This window comes from Helicoverpa armigera, chromosome 12 (genome assembly GCF_030705265.1).
Source record: "Helicoverpa armigera isolate CAAS_96S chromosome 12, ASM3070526v1, whole genome shotgun sequence".
NCBI classification, from domain to species: domain Eukaryota; kingdom Metazoa; phylum Arthropoda; class Insecta; order Lepidoptera; family Noctuidae; genus Helicoverpa; species Helicoverpa armigera.
Window position 1 is genome coordinate 5,987,097 of NC_087131.1, and position 21,758 is coordinate 6,008,854.

At 37.5% G+C, this 21,758-nt stretch overlaps 2 protein-coding genes across 2 annotated transcripts in view; one reads left to right on the plus strand and one right to left on the minus strand.

The window, feature by feature from the left end:
• The first annotated feature begins 602 nt into the window (after positions 1–602).
• On the plus strand, positions 603–5,060 carry Snrnp-u1-c (small ribonucleoprotein particle U1 subunit C). The gene is made up of 3 exons (XM_064037236.1): positions 603–1,242; positions 4,361–4,603; positions 4,822–5,060. Exon 1 carries the CDS (start codon positions 694–696, stop codon positions 1,183–1,185), a length of 492 nt encoding a protein of 163 aa, XP_063893306.1. The 5' UTR covers positions 603–693; the 3' UTR covers positions 1,186–1,242; positions 4,361–4,603; positions 4,822–5,060.
• A 971-nt stretch (positions 5,061–6,031) lies between these two features.
• LOC110374986 (mucin-2) overlaps positions 6,032–21,758 on the minus strand; it is a 68,888-nt gene continuing 53,161 nt past the window's right edge. The window contains exons 2-7 of the mRNA XM_021332943.3: positions 15,763–15,853; positions 15,152–15,329; positions 14,596–14,798; positions 13,732–13,935; positions 10,685–13,245; positions 6,032–7,934 (exon numbers count right to left, since the gene is read on the minus strand). Coding sequence (XP_021188618.3) covers positions 6,415–7,934; positions 10,685–13,245; positions 13,732–13,935; positions 14,596–14,798; positions 15,152–15,329; positions 15,763–15,853 — 4,757 coding nt within the window. The 3' untranslated portion in view covers positions 6,032–6,414. The remainder of the gene's footprint in view (positions 7,935–10,684; positions 13,246–13,731; positions 13,936–14,595; positions 14,799–15,151; positions 15,330–15,762; positions 15,854–21,758) is intronic.

Genomic DNA, 21,758 nt, shown 5'->3' on the forward strand with positions numbered 1-21,758 from the left:
AAGTTTGTATGTACTTTCTAAGTATATCTTAGACACCAATGACTGTGTTTCGGATGGCACGTTAAACTGTAGGTCCCGGCTGTCATTGAACATCCTTGGCAGTCGTTACGGGTAGTCAGAAGCCAGTAAGCCTGACACCAGTCTAACCAAGGGGTATTGGGTTGCCCGGGTAACTGGGTTGAGGAGGTCAGATAGGCAGTCGCTTCTCGTAAACCACTGGTACTCAGCTGAATCCGGTTGGACTGGAAGCCGACCCCAACATAGTTTGGGAAAAAGGCTCGGAGGATGAGGATGACTCTTCTATCTACCTCTACCATCATCATACAATTATAACATTATTTTTAGCAACATCGACTGCACACTATCGATGCATCTTTTCTTTGGTCCCGTTCCACATTCCACTATATCCATCCACGTTCATGCTCATCACCTTCACAGCATGATTCTCATTCCTCGGATGTTTGTATAGTTACTCCACATTTTTTGCAAGCATACCTTTCTCTTTCACAACACTATCGACTAAAACCGTTAGTGTTGCCATTATCTAAGATGGCGCAATCGACTCTAATATTTTATAGTCTGTATCATCGAATGAACGAAAGACCGAACGAAAGACGCCATTCAGCTTCATTCGCATGTTTGTGTCATTATTTCGTGTGTTTTGCTTGAAACTTTGCAAGACTGTAACCAAAAATGCCCAAGTACTATTGTGATTATTGCGACACATATTTAACGCATGATTCTCCAAGCGTTAGAAAAACTCATTGTACGGGCAGAAAACATAAGGACAACGTGAAATTTTACTATCAAAAATGGATGGAGGAACAAGCTCAACATCTCATTGATGCCACAACAGCCGCATTTAAAGCTGGTAAAATTGCCCAGAATCCGTTTAATAAGGGAGCAGCTATTCCACCGCCATGGGATCCCAGCGTTATGGGTCCAGGAGGGCCAAGACCCCCGGTTCCTGCACCTGGAGGGCCACCGGGAATGCTGCCACCTCCGTCGATGGGTCCGGGAGGCCCTATGGCTCCACCGATGATGATGGGTCCTCATGGACCTATGCCACCAATGATGGGAATGAGGCCACCTATGATGGGTCCAATAATGGGACCAATGGGCCCTATGGGACCCATGGGACAAATGCGACCACCTCTAATGAATGGACCGCCTATGAACAAATAGTATCAGTTTATAGTTGAAGAGGACTCGGAATAGTTTTTAATTGTGCCACAAAGTGTGATACATTCTAGCGATGGGCTGAGTGATGATTTTTCTGTATCAATGACTGCGTGACAATGACAAAAAAATATCGATGACAGGAACAATGACAAAATCATCAATGATTTTTGTTTGAGCACATCACGGGCCACGGCACTTCAATTATGAGTAATGATTTAATGAATGAGTAGATGAAATGAAATGATCGCGGAACGGTGTAAAGGCTTAGTGACTTTATCATTTGTTATTTAGTAGTAGGCGTAAAAACTTGGTTGCGTAAATACCAACGCACCTTTCCTACAAGTAATATTCCAATCTTACCTTCATGCTTTGTCCAGGCTTAGGACTGGCAAAGACTAGCAAAATAATACTGGTACCTAATAAAAATATAATATCATTTTGCTTTTCTTTGGCGCATTTAAAAGATTGGTATATTTACAATGATTAAATTGAGGTACTTACTTCTTGGTACCTATTTGTTTTTTTTTTTTTTGTTTTTTTTTTTTTTTTTATGTGTATATCTACAAATATTTACATTTTCTTGCCTGTTGTGCCTATTCATTGGCTACAATTGACGTTTAAAACATAAGCTGTTTTACTTTTGAAACTCCTAGGCGAGTGCGTCTTTCGGATACCATGGTACCAGCTCGTGAAAATACCCTTTCACAAGGCACTGATGTTGCCAGCACACAGCACTTAGTAAAAACTAATTTCGTCAAATTTGGGTAAACATGTTCGTGGTTTTTCCACCACTGAAGTGGAGTGTCGTGTTCCGATCCCATTAGAAGGATGTCATCGTCTAGGTACCTTTGAACTTCCGCTATCGCTCTTGATAACGGGGTTCCTTTAGGCTCTATTTTCGCAATTGCTGTCCTATATAAATTCCATATGGATGGTTCAGTATTACTTCCCGAGTTTTGTGTCGTAGCTAGGGTTGGAGTAGTTAATTGTTTAGTTTTTGCAATTGACGCAGCTACCAATTCGATGACAACTTTTTTCGTTTCTTCAGCCAGATGTTGTGGAAACATGAAAATTTTAAACCTCGGATCTAAAAAAGTTGATAGTGCAAGTGTTCTGCTAAATTCCAAATTGCGAAACCTTTCCGAAGTTTCCTTTTTTAGCTTTTTTAAAACCAATTTCACAACATCATGCAACTCTCTCAACTCTAGAGTTTCTAATGTTTGCAAAGACACTGTGTGATTGGAATCACTTCTCCACCCGTCAAATATTTTTCTCCACTCATACGCGTAGACACTTCATCGAAGGGTTTAAGCACGCACTGCAAATCTTGAATAATTTTCCAATCATTGTCTTCAAGATATGTACCTTTGAAGTTGCTGAGTGGAAGTGTTGCAGTTACAGCCTCTCTAAGTTCAAGAAACCTTTGCAGCATATGAAAGTCAGAGTTCCATCGAGTTTCCACAGACTGAGTGAGTTTTTTTGCTGTTTTTGCCTCCGATTGTTGGACCTGATATTTTACAAACTTTTCTGTGGCCAAAGGGCTACGTTTGTAAAAAGATACAATGTTCTTCACTTTGGTGATTGTCTGTTGCAAATTTTCAACGCTTAATCCACTCTTGACAATTAAATTTAAACTGTGTGCATAACACCCAAAATGGCGCCAATTCAGCTCAGTCGTGATAGCGGAGACTATGTTACTCGCGTTGTCAGACACAACTATGGTAATTTTGTCTGTAATGTTCCAAGTCGATGCACATTTTCTTAATTGAGCTGCTAAGTTTATGGCGGTATGATGTCCAGGGAGGACTTCACACTGCAGGAGAAGCGACTTCAAAATATAGTTTTGATCGATGTAATGAGCTGTTATGGCCATATATGACTCATTTGCTTTTGATGTCCAGCAGTCTGTGGTAAGGCATACACTTTTGCTTCTTCAGTCATTTTGTTTTGTTTCATTAAAACTTGCTGGTACATTGATGGCAGTAAAGTGTTTGAAAGGTACTTACGACTAGGTAGTTGGTAAATGGGATTTAGACCATGAACAAATGCAACAAAGCCCTCGTCTTCCACAATACTGAATGGTTGAAAATCTAACATGAACAATTTCATAAGTAGTCTATTCAACCTTTCCTGTTCAGATGGTGTAATTTTTTTTCTCTGTGTAAATTGAGCTATTGTAGGTTGTCGAACTAAAGACTGCTGGATAATGTGTGGTTGTGGCAACGGATTACCCTCGGCTGAGTGACTAGCAGAAGAAGCAACAACAGACTGTTGAGTCAGATTTTGGGATCCTGCTTGATTAGAAGGGCCAGCTTCCTGTTCCAAACGTTGTTCTGAACTGTTTTGGTGCATACCCATGTTCCTACGTTCATCTTGAATTTCAACCGTAGGATGTTTTCTTAAAATATGTTTTTAAATTTGTTGAGGAAGTTTTATAGGATAATTTTACCCTGCACAGTTTACACACTGCTGTCTTTTCACCAACGGATTCAATGTCAAAATGTACCCAGACGTTGGATGTTTTTCTTAAAGTTGATGCCATTTTTTATTAATAGGTATTTAGGTAAACTGTAACCACTCATTAAATAAGAACGTTAAGTACCTACCATACGTTTTTAATATTTTAGGCACAAACTGCAAATACTAACTTGGTTTTAAAATTTGTAATACACTTCAATATTTACTACGGCATAAGTCAATTAACAAATTACACTACGTACTTCGTAAGTTCGTACGCGTAAAATAAAATTAGGTAAGGATGCTCGTCCTTTCCTAATCAAAAGTTCAATCCAAAACAATGATTCACAAAAAAACAACCTTTCGAGTCAAGTTCGCGCGCAAACTTAAACAACGAAGTGAAAGAATTGTTGCCGTTCCGTGCGCCCAGTCATACGATCGGGCAAGCCTCGCAACAGTCACACATAAGTGTCGCAACGTTGCGATTCGAACCGCCCGCCGCCGGGCCGCCGCTGCGCATTGCGATTGCGACCGAGCACACCCGAGCGGGGCCGAGCGAAACGGCCGAAAATCACCGAAGTTGGCATTCAATTCATTCATTGTCATTCGATTCGAGTAATGATTTAAAAGCATTGATGATTTTGTCGTTGTCATTGCATGATGAAATGATTTTAAAATATCGATGATTTTAACATGTGACATGATATCGGACTCATCTCTAATACATTCTAGTGTTCTTAATTAACATTTGAGGTTATAGAACTGTGTTCATCGGGTTACTGAACTGCTGGTTTTTGTAATTACTGTTAAGATTATGCAAAGTAACATTGTTCTCATAGGCATCTCATGCTTTTGAGAGTTTTAAGCTTTTCTTTGTAGAGCCACAAGTGTGAATTTTAATTTCTGAGTATTTGAATACTCACAAGTTCAACTGACGTGCTGTCACTGTCCTTTAGGATAATTTGTTAACCTTTTCACCGCCACGCCATATCGGTATTCCTATGCCCTGTACGCCAAGCCCGAAAATCTTAATTAAATATCTACAAAAAAATACATAAAAGTAATGATTTAATAGGTTTATTTTGTATTTTTCTGCGACCTGTTTTTTGTCGAGTATAGCCGTCGTTGGCGCACAGGGCACGCTTGCTCATGTCGGCTATAGCCGACATTGGCGTTCAAAAGGTTAATTAAGTACTACTTATGTATGATAAGATCAGGAATTCTATCCCTGATTAGAAACATTTGAAAAAGCCTAAAGTAGAAATATGTCAGCATCCTCCAGATTAACATTTTGATACTACTTTTTATGAGCCTGATTGTAATATCTCGAGTACCAAGACTTTCATTGTTTGACAATGATATTTATGTAATTGTGTACACTATGTATGTACATTTGTATTTTGTGGCATATGACTGTAATTTTTATTGTAAAATAAATAACTATTAAGTCAATCTTTGTTTTTGTATTCAACTTGATTTGCAGAATATGAGTGTACAAGACAGTCTACAAAACTATTGTTAATAATAGCCATGATCAAGCTTGCTGGCATGTATATTCATAACTAGCCGTTTTCCCGCAGTTTCACCCGTGTCCCGTGGGAGCTACTGCCCGCACCGGAATAAAATATAGCCCATGTTACTCGCAGGTAATCTTTCAGCAGCTTTCTAATGGTGAAAGAATATTTTAAATCGGTCCAGTAGTTTTTGAGTTTATCCATTATAACCAAACAAACAAAGTATTCCTCTCTATAATATTAGTATAGATGATAATTCAAAAATAACACAGCAATTAAGAACCATACCCTAAAATTGGGAATAATAATTATTCTCTTAATGCATATGTTTTGAAACAGGATTCTCTTAATATTCTTTTTGTAGTTTTCAATGTAGCCAAATATAGCCCATGTTACTCGCAGGTAATCTTTCAGCAGCTTTCTAATGGTGAAAGAATATTTTAAATCGGTCCAGTAGTTTTTGAGTTTATCCATTACAACCAAACAAACAAAGTATTCCTCTCTATAATATTAGTATAGATGATAATTCAAAAATAACATAGCAATTAAGAACCATACCCTAAAATTGGGAATAATAATTATTCTCTTAATGCATATGTTTTGAAACAGGATTCTCTTAATATTCTTTTTGTAGTTTTCAATGTTTTTTTCTGACTTTTACCCTCAGCGCAGGACCTGCACGTGCAGAATAATTGCATTGTTCCTGCTAGATAGGTACAATTATAGGTAGGTACCATAATTTGCCTGGATCTATCACTTGTATTCAACCAGAGATTTAAACTTACCATATCTGAGTCAACGAGCAATGTGCAAAACCCCTTGATATGTATAATATTTACTGCATGTTACCATAATTGGGGAAAATAAAAATAATAACATCGCATAATTCAACACGTTTATTTAAAATTGTATTCCGAATAACTTAAAAACTTGAAAAAGTTCAAAACGCTACTAACATAGTACCTATCAATATGTACTCAATAAATACTTACGTACTAAGTTTTTTAACCAGCTATTGTAGAAAATGTAATTTACACAAAATAAAATTGGCCCCACAGAGCATTAAAATTAAAATATTAATTTGAGCTCGAATTACGAAGTAGTCAAACACTGGTTATGGAAAATAAAAGTGCCTGCAAAAATGGCACCGTAAGCAAAAGAAAAGACTAGATTAAAGCTTCTATGAATTTCATTGCCTTATGAACAAACTTTGAGATTGGAATTGCTAAAGCACCGCTTTGACACATCAGTACAAGCTTTATCATAATGCTGTTTCTAGTGTTGTAGGCGATACTTTGCCGCGGTCTGGAGATGTTTTGCTTCGAGAGGTTGGTGACGGGCCAGCCGCAGTTGGACTCTTGAAGGAGGATAACTTGGGAGGAGATGATTCAGGGCAAGTATTGAAAAATTCTGCTCTCTTTGCTTGCATTATTTCAGTCCTTGATAGACCTTGTGACCTTATTAACTCAGTATTAAGAGGAAAAACTCCTTGATCGTTTGATTGAGGAAAGTTTCTTTCGATTTCTATAGTGTTTTCATTTACTGGTATTAAATTTCGCCGAGCTCCAAAATGTTGATTTGTTACAATAGGAACTGTTTTCGAAGGTGGGGTTTCAGGTAAAACTTCGTGTTTTTCACCAGAGCTATTAGAATTTTCATCTTCGTTATAAGCTTCGGGTATTGGTGTTGATAAAACATCGGATCTTGGGCTAGCAAATCGCCACTGCGACTTAGGTGATAGCAAAATTTTGGGCGTGTTTTTGTGTTCTTTTATTAGCGCTCCTGTTCTTCCTGGTGAAGTTGGTTGAGCATTTGGCTTGATGACTTTTCTATGCGTGTATGTTTTAGGTGAACCGCTTAAATCGAGAATATTTACTTGTGATCTGTTCGCAACTTGCGAAGGCAGAGTCTGCGGTTTTTCTCTAGAAAGTTTTAATTGCTCTACAGCTGACAGTTTATTAGTTTTATTTTGTGGCAATGTATTTAATTTAACACTATGTTGTAATAAAAGTTTTTTGAAATCGAGTCTGGAGGTTTGGGACATTGGTCCATATCTATCAGCACAGTTGGTTTCTTGTTTCTGGCCATACACAGGACCAGGAGCAGGTACAATGTTTTGTTTTTCTGAAGGCGACCAGCTCATTCTGTTTCTTGGTTCCCCTAAATAACCTGTTTCTGGGAACCGCTGTGAACCCTTTGTGTATAGGGAAGTTTCCGAGCTCACCGGGGATAAACTTATAGTAGACAGCGCAGGTGATTCCGATCTCTCGGGGGTATCCTTAATATTAAGTTTCTTCTTGCTTTTATGTATAACAGCATAAAGTTCCTCGTTAGTCATCGTAGATTTGACAGGGGAAAGTAATTTTGAACTTAGGTCTACAACATTTTCTTTATTAGACGGTGTAGAAGATTTAAAAGGTACTGATGTCCGAGGATCGATCGGCGATATTCTTATGGATTCGTCATTCGAGTTTGCAGAATTCTGTATCCTTTGGTCGGATGCTGTTACAGTTTTCATGCCATAGTTTGAGGCAGATCTTGGAGGCGGGTTCGATTCTAAGTGGCTTCGTTTAGGAAGCGTCCAGAATTTCGGTTGCTCTCTTTGAACTGCGTTTGAAGAGTTTTCGTAGTTGACAACGCCATGCTTACCACGTAAATGAGCAGTATGATATCGATGTAAGGTGGGGTTTATCGCATTCAAATCTACTGTTGGTCCCTTGTCTTGGACTAGACTTGGCGGTATGTTCAAGTAGGGCTTGTCAGCACAGGAATGTCGATAGTCTGGAAAATATAACATATAATTAATTAAACACTAGTTTAAAATTAATTGTATTCTGTCACGGCTTTACCTTTGATATTGCCCTATACCCTACAAACTCGCGATAGTTAAACTATTTTTTACATAATTTATAGCTCACCGTCGTTAATCGGTACCATCCCATATTCATGCTATACCTACGTACGTGTATTTAATATACCTACATATAAGTTTATCTATACAATATTTTAAACATAAGCTCAGATAACGGTGTAATAATCAATCTAAATATGGAGAACTTATGGTTGAAAAAGAACTGTCACCAAATATTTAAGATTTGAACTCCCTTTGTGCCAATACCCCGAAGTATGTAACAAAATGTGTTATTTTTTATTAAATACATCGACACTCGATATTCGAATAAATTCCGAGCTATGTGGAAATATACATTCTCATGCTATTTAAATAAATAAACACATAGGTACAACCAAAACATCAACTCATCTACAAATTACTTAAAATACTAGTAAATATCACTTAAAGATATAATAGAGGTCCAACCCAAAAGCAGAACTACTTAGTGCTAAAATAACGCTTAAATCATAATAAGTACATATCTCTAACGTATGTAGGAAGCGGGTAATTGAACCATTACATAATAATTATGCATAACAACGTTCACAAATATTAATTACGTATACGAAGTGCATGGTATTTTATTCTCAACGTATCATCATTCAACCAATTTATATTTAGTAAGTATATTATTAGTTACAATTTTGTTTAGTGTGGGCCACTAAGTGCTTGTTTAATTGTTTTAGTTTTGTTAGTAATTTAGAGTCCCCATGCATCATGCCAAATAAGCAACACAAAACTTTACCTTTCAAGGAGTTGTCGCTAAAGACGAAACATTGGAAGCAATCTCCTCCACTGTGCAAAGCGATGTAAGATGAGTGCAAAGAACTGTACACCTATGTTTTAATCCTCGGTCTTTGTTAAAAATTGAGTTCTCGTAGTCTCATGTTATCCACAAATTAGTCATGTTATATTGAGACTCAGATTTAGTATTCATTGTTCAATAGGTTATAATTGCCCATAGGTGTGATGTGAAAATAGATTCAGTGGATTATTTACAAAAAAAAATTTAGGTTTACTTAATTTATTGGACAAGTCCTGTTCAGTGTAATGATAGCAAAGAAATTAATATAATTGAATTGAAATTCAACATCAAGTTTCTTTAAAAGGTGTGAAATATACATGATCTATAATTTTTTAACATCATAAACAGAACTTGTTAAAATTTCATAGCCCAGTGCTATTATGAGTAAAGTGAGGGTGATAGCTGAAGGTGTGACATTAAATGAAATAAGTGCGTTAATTCACAATAATTCTATAATAATATTATTTACATTAAAAACACAAGGACACAGAATAACACACCATGCACTTACATACGAAGAATATGAACCACTCGTAAGCTGTGCACACTGCGGTGAAAAAAGCCACCATGCATAATTTAACACTTATCAATAAAACATTATATTTTGTAAAATAAAATACTGATACATCAATGTAGATACAGAATTTAAAATTCATTCATAATATCATTAAAATTAACATTCGCCTACAATACATAAAAACTATCACAGAATTCACAAATTTATTAAATCCAGGGAAGACCGATATCGGCACTAATTGTACGTTGGACGGATTAGTTCCTAATTAATCTAATAAGTAATTTCTAAATCTATATCCAAAAAGTAACTCACTATAAAGAAAAACGAACTAAATATTTGTCTAAAAGTTTCAAGTTGATCTAAGCGTAGATAACGACATTATTCTAAGATTATTCGGTAACAGGAAAATGTGGTACCTTTTTTTCGAAGAAAGATATATATTTAGAGAGATTAGAGAAAGCAGTTTTAAGAATGTTTCGGAAGCTACCAGATCTCAGTGCCATAGTCAGATTCAGAAATTGATAAGATCCTAGCGCGATGCATAGATCCATCGACAGGTACAGTGACTTTGCTGGGAGTGAGGGGGCAAGCGGGTGGCGAGTGCAGAATACAGACATCGTCTGGGTCAGCATCCAAAATTGCTGACAAAATATCTAAAGAATTGTCCCTTCTATCAGGAATGATCGCCACTGTATGCCTTTTGGGCATAGGAGTGGCAAACGGACTGAACGTCAAAGCAGTCAATTTCGACTCAAACTTATCGTCAATAAATGAAGTGTTATTGTTCATACATTCGCACTTTTCTAATTCGTCAATAGCAGTTCTATGACTTAGTTTAGGGGAGACAGTAGGAGGATAGTTAATCTGATCGCGTAATAAATCTGCCGCGATTTCGGCCTGAATCATTTCTAACGAGTCGACTTTTTTGGTATTTGTGCCAAAACTTTCGAGTTTCAGTAGCTTTTTTATGGGCATCAACGGAGAGTTTGCTAACTTATAGCTATCGCTTCGTTTGATTTTGTTGAGATTGGATTTATCGGAAAATTCATCGTTAGTGCTGTTAGGGCTTAATAATTCTCCGTTACTATTAGCATTATTTCTACTGGTAAACATTCTTAAAACTTCAGCTACTTTACTGCCAGACTTATTAAACTCTTGTTTATCGTATTTATTCTGCAACATTATAGGAGTTTGGAAGTTCGGAACGAATGGAGTTATTTGTTCATTTACTTGGGGTGTTAGGTCAACGACATCTACATTTTGCAATTTGGTTTCGAAAAGTTGTCTCGAGATAGACTTTGAGCAAATATTCTTACCTGCTAAATCGTCTTTCGTCGGAGATAAGCTGACACCCTCCGCATCGTGTATATTTACATAAGCCCCGGTCCTAGTGATTGCTTCTACTACTCGCGGTATGTCTTGTGGTTTTTTAGTAGTTTTCGAGTGTTGTTGGTTGTTAAGTACAGGTGTTTCGGTAATAGGTGTAGCAGTAATAATTGTACTTGGTTTAGGAGTTGGTAATGTAACGAATTCTGTGGTCATAGGACCATCAGGAGCGATCGGTGCTTTGATAATCATTTTTCCTAGTTGTGGCGAAGTTGGCTTACTTGAAGGTGGCGGTGGTTCATAGGGGAAATCAGTTTCATCAATAACTTGCACAACATCAGCAGTTTCACGTTGGATGACCGCTGTTGTTGGCTTGATTTCTTGAACAAAAGGTCCTGGCTCAAATGTAGTGTGAGCTCCTTTTCTTCTTTTAAGCGTATCAGATGAGTAAATAACTTGTCCTTGGGAGTCAAGAGTAACTTTTGCGCCCTTTATTTGCACATCATCTAGTGCCGGCGATGATTTGTCCTCTAAGCTATGTTCTAAATAATCTTTACTTCCACCTAAACAGTTTGGCAATTCATTTAGGGAAACGTACTCAGTTTCAGGCAGCTTTCCAGAAAGAACAGTTTGTAAATTTTTCTTAACTACGTCACTGTTTCCATAAATACCTCTATTGAGGCTTAATTTCTGATTATTATTTTTCACATCAGCTATAGTAACGTAATCTCCCGTATCGTAAAAGTCTTCATGTAATTCGGGTTCCTTTGATACCGGCGATTTTTTATTTGACAGTTTATTAGGGAGAACACCTTTTAATTTGCACATTAAGCTGTTAAATGGTTGTAATGAAGATTTTATTTGACTTGTTTTGTTAGTTGGCTTCGTGGAATCTGTAGGCGTTTTCACTTCTTTAACAGGTTTTTCTTCGACTGGCAGGTCTAACTTAGGCCGGCTGGCTACTTTCGATAATTCAGTTTGGGGTTTGATGACGATTTCAGATTCTTTATTACTAATTTCACTTTCGTCATCAGAGTTGGATGGTGTGATGACACACATCGAGGGAATCCGAGAGCTATTAATTGTTGTTTTGTATCTTATCCTCTCTATTCTTTCTGTTCCTTCGAGATCGGATGATTCAGAATAGTCCTGTTCAGATAAGCTATTTTTTCCATGTGCACTTGAGACCGAGTCTTCAATAGGTGAACTAGACGTGTTATGACCCGAATCTGGTGAACTAGTACCTGTACTCTTCTTTGCACTCTCAAGTTCAGTCTCTGTATGAACTTCAGCCACAGCTGTTATTTCCTTATGATTACCAACGTTTCTCGTAATAGTTATTGTTGGAGGTGGAGCTTCGTTTATTTCAGGTGAAGAATTATACCCTTGCTTATCATATCTTACTGGGTTATATCTAAGGCTACTGAACGGAGACTTTGAGAACGAAGTATTTATACTCCTGTCTAAACTAGCATTAGCACTATGTGCGTTGGTACTTCTATTTCTGCTCATCATAGCTAACGAACTCTTTCTCTCCGGGACTGTTGGTCCGATTACCAGAGATCTATCACTTCCCGCAGCCATAAGTGTCGTACAAACTGTTCCAGCGGAGCTCGTGGTTGTACTCGTTGAACCTTTGCCGAAAAGTTCATATTCATTCTCCGCTGTCATTGTTTGACTATTGGAAGAGTTTGAGAGGGCGTTGCTTGTGTGCATTGGAGTGCTAGGAGTTATTTCCTCTTCCTTCAAAGTCTTCAAGCCAGAATCCATATGGAATGATGTATAGTAACCTTCAGTATCACACGAGAATTCTGAACTTGTTTCCAAATCCTCATGCAAATCATGAATTATATCTGGTGTTAGAGTGCCTTCACTTGTAACGCTCCCTGATCCAGAGGTATTAAGGAACCTTCGTCTACTAATTATAGAACTTGGTGGTCCGTGGTGAGCATTAAGAGAATTATTAGATGTTGCGGCTGAAGTAGTACTCTTGGGAGGTACAGTTGTTGTAGTTATTTCGGAACCTATACTTGTACGACCAGACTCGGAACTTGCCGACCAGTTACCACTTGACGAATGCGGTTCATCTTTCGCAGTTCCTGATCGTCTCAGTCTTCTTTGTACCGATGTACCCCGTAGTTTAACACCTGTATTAATTGTCGCAATATTTGGCTGAACGGTTGCAGGAACACCTATGCTCTTCTCGGAAGAGGAATACGATGCACATCTTTGATGTGTTCTCCTGTCCTCTTCACCCGGGCGCTTCTTACGCATGGTTACTGAATCTTGAACCAACTCTATCTGTCTTGGCGGTGATTTGGAATCCTTGCCTTTTTCAGTTTTTGACGTATCCTTAAAGTTATCCCTACTGGCACTAGGAGATCTACCGATTAACCTTAATCTGTTTTTGCCCCATTGTTTAAGAGAGTTGAAGTGTCCTTTCTTGGTCACCGGATCAATAGGACTTTTCTTAAGTAAATCACTAGACTTCGACCTGATGACTGTATTGCTATCTTCGATTTCTTCAGAAGCTGCTGCATTTGATGTATCGCTACGATAGAACAAACCAAGCAAAGCATTAGTCACACGCTAAATGCATACCTATGGTTGAAAAAATCTTTAAAGAGTGCCGCTTAGTCTTGTTACAGCGGAACACTTTAAAGATGAAATTAATCATGAAGCTAATGAACAAATGGCACTATTAGTGTTCAAGTGCACAAATGATTGGATGTCTTTGTTTCCGAGTTATAAGAGCGTTGAGCCAAACAATGACACCCAATGTTAAACATAATGTATTCACAGAAGCACGATAGTATTATCAACGAGTTGTTAAAATGTGTGCTTAAGATTTGAATCGTATATCTTCAAAGCTGTCCACACATGTTGTGCTGAACGGTTACTGTCGTTAATTGAAACGCTTTGAGATTACATTATCTACGAAACAAAGAATAAAACAATAAACAAAAAACATATAGTGTTGATAAGTGATAGATAATGTAATCTGAGTGAGTGTATACAGTGCATACTAGAAGCTTACCCAGCTATAGCCTCTCTAAGCTCTTTTTGATCAGTGCCCGAAATGGTGTTTCGTCTTTTACCCCGAGGTTTTCTCGTGCGGGTCCTTCGTTTCACCGTGTCCGTCTCACCGGCCGTACTCTCTAAGTGGAGAGATTTCCGGGAGCTGCACATTCTGTCGAAGAATTTCCCTGACGTGTCGATAGCTACTACCTCCGGGGAAAATCTGTTGCAAAAAAATAACACCATTAAAAATCAAACATTTAATTATTTTAACTAAGTCAATTACAAAGAAGAAAAAATACTTGAAAAGCAGCGCAGACTGATTAAACTGTCAGGTCAATTTACAGGTCACAAATACATAAATTTTCACATTGTATACAGTCATGTCCATCTTATCAATTGGCAATATAATTAATTAGTGACCTTATTTATTGATCATTCCTTGCTCTTATGAAGTGTTTGAAGTAAATTTATTGATATAAGTATTGTAAGATAAAAAAGTCATTTTGCTACATTATTACTTTGCATAAAAATATGAAGCTTTTATAACATCATTTTATGAAGCAGCTGCATTAAATAGCGATGAACAATAAAAATGGATTAACGAGGCACTTATTTGGACGGTGAACCGCGAAATTGGCTTTTAAGGTGCTTTATAAATCTGTTGCGGCTCCTGGGAGGAAAACACAACTACTGCATATTTTTCTTGGGTGGACCAACAAACATAAACATACAATCCAAATGCTGTTAGATTTTATCTCAACAGATTGACTCTGTCAATAAAGCAACTGTATAAATTGGTTGTCAATCGTCGAAGCGGTTCGACAGCGATGCATTTTAAACAGATACTAGAAAATCAGGGTTGTCAGAACGAAAGTTTTACTTGGAAGCAATGATCCTAAGTTGTTCATCTGGGCTCGGCAGCCTGTGGTCGATGGGTTCGTCGTCTCCCGACCCGCACTCCGACAGTTCGTCGGGAGTCAGTGTGACGCAGCTCGTGATCCTCATGGACGCGTCCGGCAGGGCTGTCACGTCACCCACTGCCTCCTTCGACGTCCATTTCCGAAGCTGCTCAACGACTGACGGCTGGAAATGAGGTCGCGTGTCAATGCTTAATAAACCGAGTATTGGAAACATTTCATTTATTACGCAGAATATCGAGATTATGCTGATTTTGTACTTCATTGAACTCCAATTTGAAGGCGTTGACATCGGCTTATTGAACCAATTTACAAGTCCTTTCTGAACAAATTACTAGTTTTATCTTAAAATTTGAAAGTCAATCATTGTGTGTTATGCTGATACTTTTTACTTATGAGGGTTCCCTAGCGGAATTCGAAGTAATTAACCTTCAGTCCTACAAATTTTAGACATAAAATTTACATATACCAGGAACCTTATAAGCGAAGAATCTGAATTAATTGGACTGATTTACTTACAATGTGGGTTTCGATTTCCACATCGACCTTCTGGTAGACTCGTCTTCGCTTAGTACTAAGGACGGGGGTACACAGTAAGTATGGAGAGTGTTGAGAATCCTTTCGCAGTTGATCGAGGATCGATGCAGACAGCCGGTCTGTTGTTGCCTTTTCATAGAGCTTGCGTATACTTGACGGTCTGTAAACATAACATTATTCAGTACAAAAATAAGGAACAAAGAATAAACTAGAATAAATATTCGAATTACCTATATTTATAACATGCAACCTCACAGAAGTCACAGGTACCTAAGGGTCATCAGGGAACGTGGGTGTTACAGTTAATAAACCAATTGCCTAACCCGAAGGGACCAAAGACGTGACTGTTGTGTTAATAATGCGCATTATAAAACCTTGTTAGCCATTGAGAAATAATACTTCGATACTAATTGGTAATAAGGGTACGATTGCCGACTAATCAATCGTTACGAAATGAATCGTGAATTTCATAATGTACCTTCATTTGGTAACTTACAAGTATGCCCAAAAGTATAAAGCGGTACAAGTTGTTTCATTCATTGGCGCGCATTAATGTTCGTTTGTGATAATTAAATTAGAAAGTTAGCGTTTACCTTGAATCTGGCGTGAATAGGCCCTTTTTGAGGGGATGACTTGCCGTGTATTGGACTTTGCGAGCCGCAAAGTCGGACAGGCTTCCCTCCGCTGTAAAGAAAAGAAACGATCTATTAAAATCTAATGGCAAAGGATGATCATAGTAAGTAAACATAAAGTCCATCAAATATGAAGGTATATATCATGTTGACGGATACCTTCTACTTGCTTCGTTAGTAGTAAGCACAGGTTTGAATGTCGTCCTGTATACTCAATCAAGTAATCACCTTGCCTCGGACGAACGATGGTAGTTTATGGTTGACTCATAAATGTTGCCATATATCTGGACAATATACTGGCCAATAAGTTATGCATGCTTAAATCTATTCTCTGATAGTAATGACTTCAGTAGAATCTTCATGTACCTATGTGTAAGGTAGAATATAGAAGACGTATATTAACAGCAAATAAAATAAACCTGTCTCTTGCGTAAACGTAATAGAGATAAAAGAAAACTTAACACTATCATACATAATAAGGTAACATTAAAAGATAGTTAGCTAACAAACAGATAAATGGCCGCATCGAGTCCCAACACTGCATGAAACAGACAAATAATCCGCCATTAGTCAAGAGCCCGCCCCCCAGGTTATCGGGATTAATGTTACCGGTCCTCACGATGCCTCATTTCACCTTTTCTTGATTGCCCCACACCTAAATCGCATTTGTACCTTTATCAGAACATTACCACTTATCATCATGTACCATGATCTACCGTGACCTTTTAAGCCGAACCCTTCTATTCGATTTCACAAATCATTGTCAGTAACACCTAATAAATTTCAGACTAAATTAATCACGTCGACAAACGGCTGTTCAGTAGTTGTGTTGCATAGCGAACATACTTTGTTTTGATAATGAAGAATGCTGATTAACTGTGATCCAGTCTAGATTATAGTGGTTTATTACAGAAGGAGGAAGCGATGTAAAAGCGGATACAGAGAGAGACAAGTGAGTTATTGCCCTTGCATAGAATCGTGTTCGAAGATCGTGACATGACCATACCTATTTTAGTTTCTAATTATCGATAGGAGAAAATGGATGATATTATTTATCGGCATCGGGATGAAGCACAAAGCTGCATCTGTGGCACAATGGGAACAAATGAAGCAATCAATCCTAAGTATGCAATCCTAGAAAATATGTATCATATTGATGTATCAAACCAGGGGCGATGTGTAACCATTCAGATAAAATAAATGAACTAAGTGAAAGAAGAACACATTATAAAATCAACTTCCCTTCTATTGCCGATTACATTATTAGAAGTATCTCTACTCCGTTAAACTGCATGCCTCATAAGTAGTATTTTAAATACACAGCAATGCAATTACATTTTACTATCAATACGATGATAGTAAAGCTTAATTGCATTTCAAGGTATGCACCAAGCCTGGCCGTTGTGAACTTTGACATCAAATGACTGAAACAGTGCTGTTAAGATAACTTTACAGATAAAGCAAATAAAATAAAGTGAAGTCAATTAAGATAATACAAACAGGTTCCTAAAAAGGAAATTGATAATTCAAAGTGAGATCGGGATAACAGTTAATCGTTTTATCATAAAATTAAAAGATTTTATCGGCGCGCAATCAAATTCATATCCCGCGTTTATTTGTATTTAATCTACCTTCCAATCGAAGTTACGGTGTTAATTGAAAATGCTTTACAAGTACCAACAAGTGTCGAAAACGAGGAAAAGTTCTCACGAAACCCGTTTGTGAATATCGTGGAATTGGAGCTCGTATTTTAGTATGTGGAAATGTTGGTTGTACGGTCAAAGACAGCAATGTTGCACATTCCGCAAGACTGCCAGTGGGGAGAATAAATTTCCAACTGTGGTGGATCCGTGGACATACGAACGCGTTTGCATATGGCCTGACATTGGTCATTGTAGTCTGATAATGTATGCCGCATACAAAGGTGAAGTCCGGCCTCTTTACGTGGCTACTTTTATACAGTACCTACCATAAGTCAGCAAAATGGCAATTCTGAGAATTAAGTAATTTATTATTTTTAATACGGCTTATTGTTCAGTTTTATATTCGGTACACACATCTTCATGGAAACGATACATCAGCCTAACGTATTTACCAGCTCATAATAAATTGATTCATTGTAAAAAATATCTAGTGAAAGTTAAGATCTTATTGCAAATTCAATACAGTGAGCAGCAAAGTCTATGAGGGAAATGGCCTCAGGAAACTAGTTCCATATAAAATAGATAGTGAGATTGAATAGTATTGGATCGCAATAAGTACTGCAAAAGTGGGCCCATTGTGAGCCGGCCTTGGCTCCCTGCGGGACGGCGCGAGCGCAGGGACTACGTGGGTGGCGGGGGTACCGGTGCCCACATATTTACGACTGCCGGTAAAACAAGTGAAATCTTATACTCTATGATGATAGTTAATATTATTTACAAATTATAGCAGCATATATCAATGCCAGATCAAGGTTCGTAATTTTAATCTCAATTGATAACAGTTCGATGGATTATTTAAATTAGAGTTCTTCAAATAGGGGAAAGCTTTGCTTTATGACTTTCCAATTTGAATATATTGCTTTCATAAAATTACCACTATCAATGCACTAAAGACAAGGAATAGTACAGATAACCAAGTTAAACACTGGATGCGGCTTGATGCATCATACGTAACACTATTGCACTGCGTATAGAAACTGCGCTAAAGGCAAGGTCCTATGAGGTCACGACTTTGAGAAGGTCTTGCAAGGGCGCTTTATCAGTGTATATGTAGAAGCAACCAGTTGTGTGAAACTGGTTTCGTGAAATGGAATATGATGGGTATGGAATGTGCAACCAGGTTGTAAAAGTACACTAAAAAGAAAGTTTTTCTAGGACCTCTCTTCCAATGAATAAAATTACAGCTACAATCAATGAAAATATATTAGCCATGAATACAAAATAATATTCTAGTTTTTCCGCTACGGAACTGTGGATCAAGTTCATTTCAGATAAAATGTCGATGAACTTGGTGGAGGTAATTCGCACGCAACCACCCGTAACAATTTATCGCATAAAACTTGTAAAACGGCGCGATGCCTTGCAATTGGACTGCTTTCATCCGTAACTCCTCATATAACAGCGGATACGAAAGATCCCCTTTCTTTGTTTTCGGCATACCTTTAACGATTCCGTCGCCCGGTTCATTGATTTATTGCTTGTTCAATATTCATGGGTGCAAGAAGTAATTTTGTTATTATAACTGTACACAAGAGGCCAAGTTTTTGGAGTGAAGCTCAATAACCACTATATATTGTTGTTCATGAGTTTGCTTCTATACAATTACTCACATACCTAATATCTATTTTTAAAGTTTTAACAATTTCATGATGGCTTTCTACGGCTTGAATATTAAAACCACAGGGTTCGTGGGACGTGTGGGATTAAAGAGCTATAATCTGACAAGGCTTCTTTAGAAGCATTAAATTTTCATGGGCAAGGTATTGCAACCTTTTTCATTTAAATTGAAGCCTACGTATGTTTAATACAACGTATCCAATTACGTGCAGGCAGTGTGCATATCATATGGAACCTGGTAAAGTAAGTACCGCATTTATTTTTTTATTACGGTAGAAGCGCAAGATTTCACAAGACTCCGTTTTATTTTTTTATCTTTACGGCGCGGCGTGGCCTGTTTCCTCGTGGGGACCCTTCGTCTAGCTCTGGGCGTTAATATTAAAGTTTATTGCATCTTAAACCAGGTAGAAGTAACATCCTAATCATTTTATAATCATAAAATCTGCTTTGAAACCACGTATATGCGCTAGGCGACTTTCCTTCTGATTTAACTCATAAACGTCTTAAAGTGTTATGAATTACTGTTAGACGTTTGTCTACAGAATTTCAATTATTTGCTGGACATAGCATTTTCCCGCCAAACAGATAACGCATGAGTCATTCCGTGTTACTGATGTATACCTATTTTGGGATCGTCTGGGAATCACAACAAATGCAGATCGTCTTAAGTAGTCTCTACTCATCTGTCTCATTATAAATCTTTCAGTTAGTGGTACACCGCTAACAGTTAATGCCAAGGTAGACAAGGTTTGTGACATTAAGGGCTGATTTTTCAATCGCCAGATAACTTTTATCTGAGGAATATTTTTAACGTTTTGACAGCTTTTGTATGGAAAATATGTCAAACCGCCATATTTATTCCTCAGATAGAGGTTAACTGATGATTGAAAAATCGGCCCTAATAGTAACAAAATTTAAAGTGCCCATTGAAAGAAACATCAATCTTGTTCCCAAAAAAGAAATATTATTTCTTCAAAGCTACTACAAGGAACTATGTTTACAATTTGTACCAGTACGGCGATAAATAATAGCACGCTCCAAATAAACGAATATTCACTTCTTTATCGAAGAAGGGAGAGCTTCATGAATTGCTGATGTCAGCTGTAGTCTATAGCGTTTCTTTTGCAAATAAGGACGTTGCATAAATTTATAAGCTGTCATTCCTGCAAAGTTTCCTTGAGAAAAAAACTCTTTATATCTGGTCATGTTCGGAGCAAAGTCGGGATCTTATATAGGGAACGAGTTTTGCTACAACTGCAAGACAACGTACATACATATTTAAACCGAAAATGGTATCTGTAAAAAATTGCCTGTGACACTGAGTTGGCTCTAAACGTTCAATTTGGAGTGTACTTATCTTGACCCGCCATAAACCCTGGTCCTAGTATGGTAATACGCTAACATATAATATGCTACTTTATTTAAATTCTGTTATCAATTCAATATGTGAGCTGAGCTATATGAGTTTATACTGGCTTTTAACTTAACAATCATTAATTTTAGCCTAATTTGGATTCAGAAGACCGCCATAAACCTTTATTTAAAACTTTCTTTACAAACAGGGTTGGTACCTAAACGCTTTGTCACTATGTAGCAAACAATTCCTTACGAACATAAAGTTAAAGCTCCCTAAAGTTGACCGCATACTATTATACGTTATTATGATGGAAGGGAGGGTCGAGTTTTATACCAATATTACTTGTCACATATGAGAGTTATATCAGCCACAAATGTAGGCTTTCCCTTACATTGTACCAGCCAAGCTTGCCAAACAAATCTCTGTATTGCTCAAATTTTGTACGGCTTTCTATTGCTTATAGACATCATATATACCTAAAGATTTTGCTCAATTGATAGAAAATGTTTAACTAACTTCTAATAAAATTTTACGATGAAAAACGTTTAACGGTTGATGTTTCACAGTTGGAACACATGAAAAAGGTTTACTATTGTTTGTGAAATAAGTACAAATTACTGGCAAGCAATAAACGGGACATTTTTACCGCAGCAACGATTTAGTACGGGACTGGGGATACCATTGGCACGTTCGAGAACATTAAACCTGGCCCCAACTGTTTCTCGCCATCGACAGTTCTACGTTCTTTCTCTTCTTGAATTCGAACGGATGCTACTAAAAAGTAATGGTGACTACGGAAATACAATAGAATCTTGAAGGCAATATTTTTAACTGGACGGATTTATTGAAGGTTCAGGTATTTCCAGCTGAAAGGTTTATGACTCGGAAGGAAAGAGAATTGGCACTTTACCGCCCCTTTTAACTAATTTCCAAAGTTATTATTCATCATGTCGTCTGTAGATATGGTAATGGTTTCGATATGAAAAACTGATAATTCCGATTAGGATAATAACAATGAATAAATGAAATAATTACTTTCCACACGGTAAATAGGTAGTTTGTATTTTTATCCCTACGAACATTGAGTCCACATGCCACTTAAATGGAATGAAGGTGTACTCGTGTTAAAAGCGACTTTGTAAACACCGCACGTATCTCTGGTCAGGATCACCCCTGTTCGCCGGTACTGTGCATCGGTTGGAGCATGGACCCAAACATTTCGATCTCCAGCATGGTACGAGGGTAATGGCTTCGAAAATTTCAAGATTGTATTTTTTATA

What these genes read in the sequence shown, in the direction of transcription:
- Snrnp-u1-c (XM_064037236.1), top strand. Translation starts at nt 694, where the DNA reads ATGCCCAAGTACTATTGTGATTATTGCGACACATATTTAACGCATGAT.